The sequence below is a fragment of the Microplitis demolitor genome, chromosome 5 (genome assembly GCF_026212275.2).
Source record: "Microplitis demolitor isolate Queensland-Clemson2020A chromosome 5, iyMicDemo2.1a, whole genome shotgun sequence".
NCBI classification, from domain to species: domain Eukaryota; kingdom Metazoa; phylum Arthropoda; class Insecta; order Hymenoptera; family Braconidae; genus Microplitis; species Microplitis demolitor.
The window spans coordinates 5,527,469-5,543,351 of NC_068549.1; the positions used below are offsets into that span (position 1 = coordinate 5,527,469).

General features: G+C 32.7%; 1 protein-coding gene across 1 annotated transcript; it reads left to right on the forward strand.

Annotated features, from left to right (window-relative positions):
- Positions 1-48: 48 nt before the first annotated feature.
- On the forward strand, positions 49-15,860 carry LOC103575962 (probable cationic amino acid transporter). Its single transcript, XM_008555973.1, has 11 exons — positions 49-751; positions 3,424-3,591; positions 6,858-7,011; positions 7,595-7,825; positions 11,382-11,590; positions 11,907-12,078; positions 12,154-12,337; positions 12,640-13,261; positions 13,749-13,987; positions 14,675-14,802; positions 14,878-15,860. Exons 2-11 carry the CDS (start codon positions 3,442-3,444, stop codon positions 15,201-15,203), a joined length of 2,415 nt encoding a protein of 804 aa, XP_008554195.1. The 5' UTR covers positions 49-751; positions 3,424-3,441; the 3' UTR covers positions 15,204-15,860.
- Positions 15,861-15,883: the final 23 nt, after the last annotated feature.

A 15,883-nucleotide genomic window follows, 5' to 3' on the forward strand; every position in this document is an offset into this window, starting at 1 on the left:
AGTCGCGCACGGTTAGTGGTAACAGACGTGAGAGTGAGTACACTTGGATACGAAAGTGGGAACAAGAGTCAGGGGTATATTTTGTAAAGGCAGATATTGCCGAAATAGGGGAGGAACGTCACGCGGATAAGAACTTACGATCGTGGTCCGACGGCGCGACCGGCACCAAATAACAAATTTCTAAAATGTGACTCGCGGCTAATGACAAAACGAAATATATTGTATCAAATTTCATTAGTTTAGAATAGCACTGCGCACGCAAATCGGATAACAGCTTTCTCTCCTCTCGACGACGACATCGTGTAATAACCCTGGACGAACGACAACCTTTCATGTGAGTGACAAGCGAAAAATCCGTGCCATTACATTAAGTTTGAATAATGTGCCCTCGTTTACTAATTGATAATATCATTAATTCAAGAGATCGTTATTAAATGACCGTCGAATATAGCAAAATTTATAAAAAATTAAATAAACGAAAACAGTTTTCAGTACAACGTGACGCAAGTAAATTGTGATGATGGAGTACAAGAATTATGACTAGTTTTTTATTATTAGACAAAGTCACGTCAGGTTTTGTTTTGCTAAAAACAGCAAAAAGTTTTTTTCTTTATGATAAAGGCGTGAGAATAATTGCGAGGGTTAAGGTAAAAATAATAAAGTTGATAACGACTCCCCGACGTGCCAGACAAAGGATCATAAGATTAAGATAAAAGGCTAAAAAAAGTATACGATTATAATACGCAAGAGGGTAAGTCATACAAACTTCCTAATATATATATATATATATATATATATATATATATATATATATATATATATATATATACATATGGTAGTGGCTTGAAAAAAAAACTATTTTTTTCTTAATCTTGTCTTGTAAAACATATAAACAATAGTAGATAGAAAATCGTCTTTAAAAAGTGTTGTCTAGCTTAAGTTCAAAAGGTTGCGCAAAGTAGACTAAACAATTGATTTGTTAACCGGTAAATGCAACTTTGTCACGCTAAATATCAAGTAATAACTAAAACAATCAATAATAGGCTTTATTGCTTATAAATATTCAATATAGAACAATTTTATTTCACTGCAGGACCAATGTTTCATCGTGACTTTGGATACGATTTTGAAAGTGAATTTTTATTTCTGCTGACTCGGACTTTGAAACGATTCATTTTTTCGAGTGAAACAAATTATTTTACTTAAAACAGCAATTTGTTTTTATTCTAAAAGAATCTGATCGTTGAAAAGGACGACTTTTTGTGGTACTAACATCGAAACAAAGATTCAGTGTCTCTACAGCCAGTTGAAAGAAGCTGATTTCAGTTCAATGACGTAAACAAATATTAGCAAACGCGTAAATTGCGTAGGTTTTCAGTCAGTGGGCAGAAACATTTGTGTTTCGTCTCTTGGAAGAAACAAATAATGTTTCTGCTCGCTGACAAGGTTTTCGCAATTTAAATTCTGATACTTGTCATTTGTGAAATCATTTCACATCATTAATTTCACTTACATAAATTACAGTTCTGACTGTGATTACGTTTTCCATGTGTAAATAATAATAGCATTTATAGTTTCTGTTTAATTATAAACTGCAAATAACAGTTAACACTTAGGCTAATAGTTGGTCATACAATTGGTCTTAAATTAGCTTAGTTTGGACTGGCTGCTGACTCTGACACTTCAAGTTCCAATGCAAGTAATCATAAAAAAATGGTGTGTGACATAGGATGAAACACGATTATAGATTGCGGGTCATTAGTCCTCGCCTACGGATTGGACAGCCAACTTTATCCTGGTCCGAAATCGGTTTGTTTCATCTCTTGTCACACAATGTACTATTTAAGTATTTTTTCAAGTTACTATAGGGGATTTAAAAAATGGTTAAACGGCTATATAACCTAGAAAATTGAAGTTGATGTACGTGATCAGAATACTTTTATTTCTTCTTATCGATGTTTTTGATAAATGGCATAAGTTGAATTGAAAACACTAAAATTTTTTGGTATCGTTCGATTAATTCATTTTTTTTAACAAATAGGTTGTGTTTTTCTATACTAGATTTTTTTTTCCATATGAGTTTAATTCAATATAAAATAAACAGCCATAAATTACAAGAAAAACTTCTTACGGTGGACACAATAACAGTCAAGTTCTATTAATTCTGACAGTAAGACTAGTCTACGTAGCAGAAATTTCCTGGAAATTCCGACTTATCGAATGCCACTTTCTTTTAAAGAGTAGACTACGCGCACGCGCTCTTACTCATACATGTATGATGTAGATATAAATATACACACACATACCAATGTATAGCATCGGGTGGGAGACAGGGTAGCCCGTAGTGAGGGTCAAGATTCAGGGGAAGTCCCGAGTTAATGGAATCCGCCTTAATGGACCTTGACTACTATTTAAAAATTACGGTGTAACATCGTAATTTTTATATCTAACACCGTATCATGACAGAAGCAGCCCTAATATTTATATTATTCAAGAGTAATATTTTTTTGAATGATGCTATAATTTAGATAAAATTAAATAATTAAATTGTTTTGTGTAATTAATTAAAGTATATTACCAAAGCTAATTGTCTAATAAAAATAAATATAACTGAAGAATACAGAGATCGAATTATAAAAATTTATTATATGTGAACTATGTTTGCAAAAGAAGTGTCTCGTTTTTATAATCAAATTTTTTAATTCAAAAGCTTAACTGACATAGTTGTTGAGCTAAATCTTATTATATAAACGGGATAGTACTAAACTCAATAACGCAATTTAAAAAATTTAATGTAAGCTATGAAAATTACTCGTTAGCTGAAAAGAGTATTAACTTATCTAAGGAAAAATCTAAAGTATTTAAATAATCATTTAAATCAAGAAATTATTTGGCAAATTTTTTCGAATGTACTTTTGATGTATATCACTGAGAAAATAAGAAAAATTTTGTTCGAGCCATATCTCTATGATAGAATCAGTGAAATGTTCGTAACAATGCGTTTTGGATTTTCGTCTCGAAAATCGGGCGCTAAAATAAAAGTTATCCTGTAGCCATCTATTTTGCTATTTACTCTTTTTTTCACTTTTTAGTTACTCAAGAGCCTGTAAAAGTTCCTTAGATCAAATACATTTAGATATGATCCTAAAATGATTGAAAATGCTTTTCAAAACCTTGAAAAATTCGATTTTAGAAAATCAAATTTAAATCAAGAATTTTGTTTTCTCGCAATTTTGCAATTCTTAGTTCGCAGAGTTAGAAATATTTACTGTGCTATACATAAATAATTTCATTGTTCTTTGAAAGATGATAGGCAGTTTTCATTTCCTTATGCATACTTCATAAAGGCTTTGTAGCTATGATTTTAATATCCAAAAAAAAAACCTACTCGGAGTTAAAATTTTAATGTAAGTGTAATTATAGTTATAGGACGCAATCAAAATGAAGTTTGAAATAATTATGAATCGAGAGCGGAACCTAGAGCTTTTTGGAAAGCTTATCCGGACCAAAAAAATAGAAAACCTACAAGGTGACCAACAAAGAAGAAGCCATGAACCTGCTGGCTCAAATGATACCAAACAGAAACTACAGGTAAATACATAAAAATGATAAATTACAAGTAAACATACCTAAAAACCTAAAAATGATTAGTAGTATTAAAAAAGATGTGTAGCATAAATAATCACTACATGTAAAGACTTGAGGGTTGCGTAACAGTTCAACCAAAGACACAATAACTGACAGTGTTGTTCCCTTTTATCATGGTTTCGGTGTGTGGTTATTTTGCCGTCGGTTATTTTGCCGCGGTTATTTTGTCTGCGGTTATTTAAGCGTGACACCGACTTGAAATTTCTTTTTTTGGTAACATTATGAGCAATTGATTCGGGAAAACCACTCTAACACATGATTATAAAGCATCAAATTATGATCAAATAAATCTTCACATGCTATTGTTATTAACCAAATTGATTAAAAGTAATAGATTTTGATCGAGGTAGTCGCCTATAGAATATGTATAGAAAATTTCAGTAAGACTAGATAGGAATCGTACACGCAGAGAAATTTTTCGAAAAAGTTTGATACTGTGAGGACATGTGGTAAATATTAAAATTTTTCCCATGCACGTTGTAAAATATACTACTCTATAGCATGTGAATGTAACGCAATTTCTACTAACAACATAGTAAAAATTAAGTTACTGACTAGATGTCCTTACAGTAACTAATTTTATGGGTAATTTTTACGCAAAAATTCTCTGCGTGTATCTAAAAATAATGGATTCTCTTAGCTGTATGCGTAAGTTCATAGTACTCTTCATAAAACTCATTAATTCTTGCAAAATCTCTTTGAGAATTTATGAGAATTTTTAAGCAAGACAATTTGTATGCAATCGCAGAACTATTAAATATATTAAAATAACTCATTCATTCATTTTCTACGAAAAAACGATTAATAAGTTTACAATTCAAATTTAGGGACGTTTTAAGTCACTTTCATGCAAAATATCCTCTTTAATTATTTAATAATTGATTTTGACCTTATAATATGTAATGGTTACTCTACTGTAAATTATCATTAAAAAAACAATGTTTAGCAACTAATCGATATTGTAATACCTGAAGCGTACCGCGCTATTATGTCTCAAGTATATTACTCAAATTATCTTTGGAAATGACGCCGATGAAAAATATGGACAATCCTGGCCCTCAGCTTAATAAATAGTTACTCAAAGGATAATAATTATCATTCATATAATTTATCAACAACAGTCCGGAAAAGATATACTCATTTATATGATATGAAATTTTATCATAACAAAACTCATCTCAAAGGTTCCAAATCAGATACAAGTAGTTATACATGCCGCATTATTGACCTCAAATCAACGCATACGGCCTGATCAATATTGATGTCACACTTGATTATAATAACATTATTAAGATAACGTTATATTAATTTAAGCAAATTAGTACAATTATGACTAGATCAATTTTATTACATTGTTACTCTGAGTTATAACTCAGGATAGTTTACCCCGGTGGAATAATTGACTATTTTGTACATTGGACCCCGATTTGCATAGTTCACATACCGAGTGGTTTTCGGCATTTAACAGGATCTCAGCCAAGCTTCCTTGGTGCAGGATTACTTATTCCATACGTTGCCAGTTGATTATAGAGATTTCTCTCTTTCTCACGTTTTTTTTATTTAATGGCCAGAGTCCAAATCGTCGAGTAGACGCTACCTTGCTATTTTAGAACGTTTTTGCTGACTTAAAACCTACACTGTAAAAAAAGCTGCGTTAAGTGGACTTTTAACACCGGTACGATATCAAAATGAATTCACAACAAAGTATCGGTGCTATCGAAAATGTGTGAAAATGGTGTAATTATTTTCTTTTTTTTTTACAGTGTACGTTTCAGCTACATTTGATTAAAATGGGGTATTTTCACATTGTGCGACCGATTCGTGTCGGTCGCAATCTGAGTCCTTTTGTAAAATTGGTTAAAAATGAATATTTGATAACACTTTTATAAAAATCTAGAAAATGATAACATAAAGAATAAACGCTTTTGTCCCCGTGCTAAAGGATTAAAAGAGACGGTTTTAGATGAGGGTAAAGCTGATTGCCTGAGTCAAGGTCTAAATCTGACATCACCAGAAGGCTGACATCATGTTTCATCCCGTAGTACACACTATATATTTCATATTACCTGCATTGATATTGAAAAATTTCACGTCTGAAACTAGTTGAAATTCTCTCTAAAAACGATTTAGTGAAAATCACTCTTTGGCATTGAATAGTCACTTGTTGCCAGTGAATAGTTCACCATTATTTGAATTAGTGACATACTTTTCATAGTAAACAGTAAATAGTCACTATTTTCACTATTTCAAATTTAAGAGAAGAAGCCACGTTCTGACTGATAGCGCGGTAAAAAAATTTGTATTCCAAACATGCAAATTTAAATCATTGAACACAGAAAAGGAAGGATTTTTACTAATTAAATTGTTTTTTTTAATGGAACATATTCTTTCTTTTCATTTTTTAAGCAGAACTGTCAGCTTAGCTGGTTATTAAAATGACGTAAATACCTAGAGGTTTACAATAAATAAATGCGATTCTGGCAAAGATGAAATGAAGTCAGAAATTAATTTAGCAGACAGAAACTAATGAGTTTATTGCCTAGGAAAGAAACTGATGTTTCTGCCAGCTAAATCACATTGCTATAAAATAACCTTTTCTCGACGGGCAAAATAGGCATTGAAACTCGGCAGGCAATAAAAAAAATATTTTGCTGCTGAAATTATTTCATGTTTCATCACTTTTAATACATGCACAAAAGATTATTATGACATCTTGTATGTTAGATTCTAAGAAATTTTCTAAAGTGTCAATTAAGGGTTGTACTTGGAGTCGAATTTATTTTAGTGTATTTTAAAGAGTATTTAATAGTGACCACGCGAAACAAAAATGTCGATATGTCCATGCAAACACATGTCTTTCATAATCAATATCAATTGATCGAATCATATTAACTGGCAGTTTGTAATGTTATTGTCGGTTCATATTATACTATTTGATTGGATTTACTATTGTCATTTCCATGATATAGACTTTCACCCGATTCATATTTCCTCTATAAATCATTCACTTTGAGAACATTATCAACCTATTTAGAAATGACTTATGAGAATTACATTTATCATATGAAATTCTCTCGTAATAATTTTTTTTTTTAAGTTATTATAATTATTATTATTACACTGTGGTGTTAAAATAATATCGCCGCCGGTGTAAATATTCTTTATCAATGATAATAGATAAAAGATATAACTATTTGAAAACATTTCAGAAGTGCCTGACGACTTTAGACTTAACGTCTCTTGGGGTTGGTTCCTGCGTTGGAACAGGAATGTATCTGGTATCGGGAATGGTAGCTCGAAGTGTAGCTGGACCAGGTGTTATCATTTCATTCATCATTGCAGCAATTGCTTCCATCTTCTCTGGTCAGTAAAAAAATATATGAATAATTTATTAATTATCCTCTCTATTCAAAATTTAGTCGCTTACGACAGCAACTGCTTTAAGTACGAAAGTAATTTCCAACAACAATGAGCAGTTATTAAATTGTCATGAAGCACAAAAGAAATCGATTCGGCTCTACAAAAGCTATTAACAGGAGTAGAAATGGCTCTGTATAAGAAGACGGCTCAAGATATCATTTGTTTGCTAATCATTAGGTTTCTATATTTATCAATTATTTAATATAATGAAAGATAGAAATGGTAAATTACGATATCTTTTGAAATTAGTGTTTAAGAGCGCGATTTTTAAAATTATATTTTTAAATTTCAAATAATCGGATCCGATAATCGATTAAAATTTTATTACACCACAAAACGATCACTAATTTAATAAACTGCATCAATGTCGTATTTTCTAACGCAAGAATTTAAATGAATATGACTATTTATAACTGAAAACGATCGATTATTTTAAATAATCCAGACAATCGGCGTAAACTGAAAATAATATCTTTCATATATTTGTTCTAATTACTAATTTAAAAATTATCTTTCGCTGTTATAGGTGCATGCTATGCAGAATTTGGTGTCCGAGTGCCTCATACAACTGGTAGTGCATATATGTACAGTTACGTGACAGTGGGCGAGTTAATAGCATTTATAATTGGATGGAATATGGTGTTAGAATATCTTATTGGTACCAGTGCATGTGCTTGTGCCCTGAGCGCTTGTTTGGACGCCTTGGTGGACGGTGCAGTTTCCAGTGCCATCGCTAACAGTGTTGGCACTTTTTTTGGTAAGAAACTTCAAAAACAATGATAAGTTATCTTTTCACATATTTGTTGTATACACTTGTATATGTACGATTTCTTCTAATATTTAACTACTCTGTTGACGTATCTTTAAACGATTGTGAATCTAAATATTGAGTTTTTTTTATTTGAAGTTATACTTTTTTTGGCGGGTTGAGAATCAAATTTTTATAAGTAACAGAAGTGCGCAGGCACCGCTTACGAATATTTGACATTGAAACTTTTTTTTGAAATAGCTTTTAACCGCTTTATTTATGCAGGACAAAGTGAACCAGAGTTTTAAACGTTATACCGAATAAATAAATCACTTAAATTTTGACAGTTTGCATAAATAAGACACCCCAAGTATTCGTTAAATTGGGATTTGTATGTCTATAAGTATCCGCGTATCGTTTTACACTTCTTTAATAACTTAGCAGTCTACCATTTTATAGGCTAATTAAAACATGAGGCATAATTGTAATACTTGAGATACTTATTTGACATATTTATTGATAGCTCCAATATATCACACAAGAATTCCCAAAATATATTATTGATTAAAGTTCGGTTTTCAATTTGCACGCAACAGAGAACAATGATTTGAATTGATGCTTTTGACCAGCAAAAAAAATGCATTGTAATTAGTGTGACTAGAGAAGATAAATGTTAATTACCAATAAACGCTGAAGTGAATTATTCGTAATGACAAATACTATCTCTATTTTCAATAATACTCTACACGGAAGCTTCAAATTTTAATGTGACCAAAGTCAGCCACAATCAATAGATTGTATTTATGATTAATTGTGAACAAAACTATTGAATATTTACAATGTGCGAATTGCGATTATCGTCACAATTTATTGGTTAAGTAATATTGATAATTGTCGGTTACGTTGGCTAGAATTATACGACTGATTCTTCTGACACTGCATACGTTAATTATTGACGTTACATAAGGGCGAACATGAATCCAACCTTTGATTTGTCTCATGAAATCAGAGTAATTAAAGTCTCGGAGAGCAGAAAATTCATCAGGGACTGAACAAGTGGATAATAGCTTTTTCGAAACCGAATGTTAACAAATAGAGGAGACCCTTTTTAGGGTATAAAGGCGAGGCTACGTCTTTCTATTTTGTTCTGATGCAAGCTGTTCATCAGTAAAGAGAACTGGTGCGACAGAGGACCTTTCCAAGCCCACTTTGATCAGAGTATATTTCCTGAGATGGTAGGAGTCTAAGGACTCGAAGAAGTATGGACTCGTGATGGCTGTGGTTAGATACCATGCGCAATGAGAATTTTCAATCATACCTCCGGTTAATGTCCAACTTTAGTCACTCGATTGTATTTTTCGATTGAGTGTCGTTTGAGCAAGAGGTAGGGGCATCCGCAGCGCGTGTATACCTGAAATAGGTGAAGAAACGACCGCCCGTAAAGCGGAGGTGGACTTCGATCTCATTGCATTAATTAATTAACACTGCATGAGCTCATCCTCTTGTGAATCTACTTTCACATAAATACTAGGTTAAAAACAAATGTACTTGAATAGGTTAAAATTAGCACTTTTACTAGAAAAAGAAAAAGTAGCATTCAAGGTATGTCCGTACATCAATATTTGTTCATTACATGGTCTTAAATTAGCTCATTTTCGCAGGACGTAAAGATGTTAGGATTTGAATTTTGTATGCAGAATACTATGGAAACAAATTGTAGATAATGAGTGGTTAATTTTTCAACCATATTTAATTTATTAAATTATTCATTAGTATTAAATTCATTGATGATTAAGATATTCCTTTTTTTTTTTTTTGTTTTATTGTATTTGCTCGTTTTTCTGCAATGTATAGCAAGGCTAAATGTATTTCAGGAAAGTTTTAAATATTTTATCGTGAAGGAGAGCCATAAGATTCTTCGTAAGTGTTCAGTGTTATTTTTGTATCCGAAAATGGTTGAGTTATAGCAATAGGGGTGAAAAATAAAGCTTGGGGAGAGTAACGCTTGCGCAAATCATTCGATGGTGAGCACCTGTGGACCTCATCGATCCGATTCGGTTATACAAGAGAAGTTTTATACATCGACTATTGCTGTATTTTTTAAGTTATGTCACTTCTTTTTACTTATAGATGATTTTGTGCCTTCGATTCTTAGGTTTCATCAATTACATCAATTCTAGTCTTAACAATATATAACCGTACAAGCAAAATTAAGTAACGAGCTTAATCACATGGTCTCTTATCAATAGTATCAACAAATTAGTATCGTTCAAAGAAAATTAAACATTTGACTATTCATTATGACATGCTTGTCATTTTTTTAGCATACTCAATAAATGATCAATTTCAAAAGACGACTACCGTTACAATTTTAATGCATTGAATTTTTCAAAATTATTTAAGACAATTTCATTTTTGGCAAAATTCTGCACTTATTAAATATATATTGAAATATTTCAAAAAGTGCAAATTACAATTTTAAGCTATAAATTTGTTGAGATAAAAAACAATACTTTGTTTCCTGTCGATTCAGAAAAATGTATAAATATTGTAGTATGCCTCTCTACATTCTACAATCTGACAAAGTACAAACTCGCGAGAATTCATTGAAAGTTTATATATTTCTGAAGCTACAAATTTTCAATTTCTGCAAAAAAATGTAAAACAAAACTGTTGAAAGTCGAAGAAAAGTGTAATGTCAATGTATGTGACGCTTCTATCATTTCTTTAAGGCGGTACGAAAATTTCTAATTTGTACTTGAGGACCATGGGGTTATAATTTCAAATTCCATTCAACCATAGAAATTTTCAATTCCTTTTAATATTTTGTTTACTAACTAAAAATTAAACAAAGCACAGAATAACATGTTTACACAAAGGATACGCCAATCATTGCATCACAGATTTTTTATTTCTTCATCAATCATTCTTTGGTATCATAATAAATATACTATTTACATCAACGTGATTCCATATGTGGGTCAGCGCAGTGGATAGCATCAGAGACTTTGAATTTGAAAGATGCGGGTTCGAGCCCAGCTGTGATCGGGGTTTTTTCATCACTCAAAATCCTGTTTACTTCCCCTAAATAATGCTCCTAATACGTTAAATTATATTTTTTCGATCGCATACAAATTTTTTTATTTTCTTTTCATAATTTTAATAGGGATTGTTCATTCGAGAACACGTAGGTCTTACCCAATTAGGGTCGTATAGAGATTATCCGATCGGGGTCCAAGTATAATCTGCGTTACATCCCTCTGCAGGATCTCCATTGGGTTCCAAGTGGGTGCACTTAAAACTTTCTAGTCGGGTGTAATTTCAAGCATTGATTTTGTCGACCAGCATCTTAATCAAAGCTTAGCATACACCTGAGTCATTAACTGATTTGGAAGTAGTGATCAGTAAAGTGTTTCAAAATAAATAGCTAGATTTGTTCAATAAATATTACTTATTTTAAGAAACCTACTTTGATGTCAGCTTTCGGATGACAATTTTCCATATAAAATTCAGTCAATAGCCAAGTTGTTTAATACAACTAATGTTGAATTTTAATATATTTTAGGGAGGCCACCAGACTTCACAGCCTTCGTTATCACGCTATTGATGATGCTATTGTTGGTGGCAGGAGTCCGAAAGTCCTTGGTATTTACCAATGTTTTGAACGCTATCAATCTTGCTGCGTGGGTTTTCATCATGACCGCTGGAATGTTTTACGTTGACTCTAGTAACTGGTCGGAACACAAAGGATTTTTACCTTACGGTTGGAGCGGGGTAAGAATTTTTTTTATTCCTTCTTCTGTTCATAAATAACATCTAAACTATATTTTTTCAGATTTTTTTTGACGTTACATAGCTCATTGATTATATTATTTTGTTTTCTATTAAAATATTGCCTGTGTTTGCTTGCGGAATCTTATTTGTACTCCAGCTGTCTCTATAAGTTAAAAATACTCAAAATGATTATTATGCTTTATTGAGAAAAGTAATCTGATTAATATAAATACTGTCGTTGGTTATAGATATCGATTGCTCATCATATAGGGTTGCTTATTCCAATTCAATGAGTAACTCAGTTTGTATGGTTTAGGTATTCACGGGAGCTGCCACGTGTTTTTACGCTTTCATTGGTTTTGATATCATTGCAACAACGGGTGAAGAGGCGACCAATCCAAAACGGAGTATTCCATTAGCTATTGTTACATCGTTACTCATCATTTTGACTGCTTATGTAACTAGCAGTATGGTTTTGACATTAATTAGTAAGTCATCTACAAAGAAGTTTTTTTTTTCGAAGAACATTCTTCAATCAAATGTAAATTTTGTAAATGTTTCAGTCCCATACGATCAAGTCGACCAAGATTCTGCATTAGTAGACATGTTCGGCCAAGTTGGGGCTTATAAATGCAAATACATCGTTGCACTGGGGGCAGTTGCAGGATTAACTGTTTCTATGTTTGGTAGTATGTTTCCAATGCCTAGGATAGTCTACGCAATGGCGCAAGATGGTCTTATATTTCGGTAAATGATTCTACTAATAGAATGTTACAAATGCAGTACACAGAGACATTATTCTTATTTGCAACGCTATGGTATCATAGTAAAGCTGGACCATGTTGGCCACTTGATGAAAACTGAACCCTGGCGGATCCGATTTACGGTAATTCACCTTATTTTGCCGCCAGGGGAATGTGTTCCATGTGTTTACTTCAGTTTCCATCAAGTGGCTAACTTGGTCCGGCTTTACCATGACACCATATCATTTCAAACGAGCACAATTTCTCTGTGAAATTTACATGGCTGATATGGTTTTGTCTTTTTAGTACTTTCAGCCAACTGTTGCCCTTAACAGGCACTCCAGCATTAGCAACTTTAACCTCTGGTGTAGCTGCCGCTTTTGTTGCGCTTTTAATTCAACTAGACGTTCTCGTGGAAATGATGTCAATTGGTACTTTGTTAGCTTATACACTTGTATCTACGTGCGTTCTTATTCTTCGTTATCAACCTCACTCGACGAATCTAATTGAGTTGCTGCCTCAAAGCCTTCGGACACCCTGCCGATCGCCACCAAAAGAGACTCAAAGTAATGCCCCTGCAACGTATAGTAAAGAAGTACGTCCCGATCAACTTGCAAGTGCTTTGAATTCTGTTCATGCAACTCAAACTGAGCTTACAACGAATAGTAATGGACAGCGTGTCACTGTGCGACGTGTTCGAAGGGCAAATAGCTCGTCTCCAGAATCAGACGATACATATGGTGCGGAAGAAGATGACGTTGGTCTGGGTAAAGATGATCAATATCTTGTCAGCGATAGGACAGAAAATAAATTTTATGGCAGCGTTCATGCAGCAGCGGCTGCTTCTAGTTGCAGTAGCGCTCATCAATATCCTGGCACTACTCCAATTATTGGGCCTCCTCTCAATTACCTTCAGCGACGATTACAGGTAAATTAAAACAAATGTATAAACATCATAAAATAAATATTTTATGTACCAATGAATGAACAGTTAAGATTTTTTGCGTACAAATATTTTTCTTTTCTCATAAAGATCCGTAACGGCAGTAGTTCAGTCGTGCATGCGGACTTTGAATTTATCGTTAAATGTCACAGACGCAATGCAGTCTGGTAAAACGACAGTTAAATTTTTATGAGATCTCACATATATAGTTCAGTCGTGATTCGGACAAATTTCATTTTTTACTCGGGAAAATCGAAATTCAAACGATTTTCTTGAGCACGAAAAAACTCCGAAATCTACTCACTGATACTTAATTTTGATAGAAAATTTAATTATAAAATATTGTACCAAAGAACTGTACTCTGTTCATTCACTGACTATATACATTTAATAGACCAGCAATTAAAATAGTGAACGCAATGGTCTGTAATAATGATAAAAATAATAATGATAACTTTTTTTGAATATTTAGGCCGCGCAATACTTATGTCCGGCAATATTTCCATGGGTAGATCGAGGACCAGCAACCGAAGCATCCGGTCGCTACGTCATGAAGATGGTCGCAATACTATATTTACTAATTTTAATATTCGACTTCATTATAGTGGTCGGCATGGGCAATATGGGAACTTTCACAACAATTCTTCTGTTTTGTTTCTTATTTGCCATCATTGGGGTGTTGCTGGCGATAAGTAGAAAACCACAAAATAGGTAATAGTCAGACACTGTTCTTCTACTATTGTAGTAATGGAAAACTAGGAATAAGGGATAAGTGAAATATTTACAGCCCTATCAAAAAAATTCATATTCTTCTAGGGAATCTAGCCTAGATTTCTATGTGGGTTCCCGCATGGCGTTTTTGAAGATTCCCATATGGTTTCATGTAGAAATCCAGCATAGATCTCGACATAGATTCTTATATGGGTTCCTATGGGAATCCACACCATGCTAAATCTGTATGGGGATCGTGTGATTTCCCATGTGGATTTTTATCTCGATTTCCCATGGGAATCTGCGTTATGTCAAAATGAGAATTTAGATACCCACAGTTTCCTATGTGGATTTCTCATATGAAAATTCAGGTGTCCATAATTTCCTATATTGATTTACCATCTGGGAATCCAGATACCCATGGTTTACTACATGGATTCTTATATAAATCTATACACTCCTCTATTAATTCCTATGGATTCTTACATAAATCCATACTTTTCTACATGGATTTCTATGGGTTCCCATGCAATTCCTCATTAATTTTTTTGATAGGGATCTTAAAAGAAAACTTAGACTTCGCCTGAAACTCTAATAAAACAGGCATATACCATTTTTTATACTACAATATCATATAAAATGAAATTGTTAATGAAAACAATAGTAAAGTATAATATGATTTTTCAGAAGCACCGTAATGTTCATGACTCCAGGACTTCCGTTCGTACCAGCAATAGCAGTGACAGTTAACATTTACCTCATTTTCAAACTTAGTATTTTAACTCTCGTTAGATTTATTGTTTGGATGACATTAGGTAAATTCCAGTGTTCATAAGTCAAAAAAATGATTTTATATTCATATTTATACTCATGAAATTAATTTTTCTCAGGTTTTCTCATGTACTTCTACTACGGAATAAAGAACAGCACTTTAGAACAAAAAGATCCGGATGATATTATTAATTCTAGCGACAATGTTGGCAATATAGAATTAACAATTACTGATCATGCAGGTGTATCACCATCTCACCGACATGCGAATGGGCAGGATCGCAGTATTTACGAAGGACAACAGCTTGATGCCTTTGGCCAGCCTGTATTTGGTAGCACCAATTTCGGTGGTGTATCAAGTAATTCAAATGCTACAGCGCAATCGCAAGCTAAGTCTCAAGGCTTTTTTGTTCCTGAAGATAATTTCCCCTCTTGGGATGATTAAGTATAAAAATAATATATATATATACTGGTGACCATGTATTATACGTTAACGTTGTGGCCATAATAACAAATATAAGATGATTGTTTTACGTGATAAAGATTCGTATATAAACAGAAAGACATTTCTTCGCGAAACGCAACTTTCACTAAAATTGAAGCATATGACAAGGCGTTTATTACTTAATCCATCGACTTCCATTTATTTTCACTTGACGTGAGATAATGGTAATAGATATATAAGATCATTGCCAATTTATGTTTATTCTATTGTTTATTAGATATATACTGTTAAATGAGTTTCATTGTCAATTTAATTAATGCGATAAAAAAATATGTAAAAGCAATCGACTGTTTGCGTTCAAAGCATAACATATGAGAATAATGCATGATATAGTTGAATGAGCGATAAAATGGTACCATTTAAATTATTATACTCGGTTGTATGTAAGCATAAAATCTTTCATAAACTTGGATATTATCAATTATAATCTTATAATCAAGCTTCCAATGAAACTGCAACAATTTTTGAATTAACGAAAAAAAAAAGTTGATTTTTGCATACAACGTATGGATTTTCTAGATTTAAGAACGTTTTATGCCTGTTAAATTATGTGAATATACAGTTACATATCTAAATATCAGTTATAATGTCACATAACCAAATATCATAGTCACATTGAA

Bases quoted from the DNA above. Each gene is read 5' to 3' on its own strand.
- LOC103575962 (XM_008555973.1), top strand. From the start codon at position 3,442: ATGAAGTTTGAAATAATTATGAATCGAGAGCGGAACCTAGAGCTTTTT. The intron at 3,592-6,857 runs GTAAATACATAA...AAAACATTTCAG, and splicing joins ATACCAAACAGAAACTACAG to AAGTGCCTGACGACTTTAGA. The intron at 12,079-12,153 runs GTAAGTCATCTA...TAAATGTTTCAG, and splicing joins TATGGTTTTGACATTAATTA to TCCCATACGATCAAGTCGAC.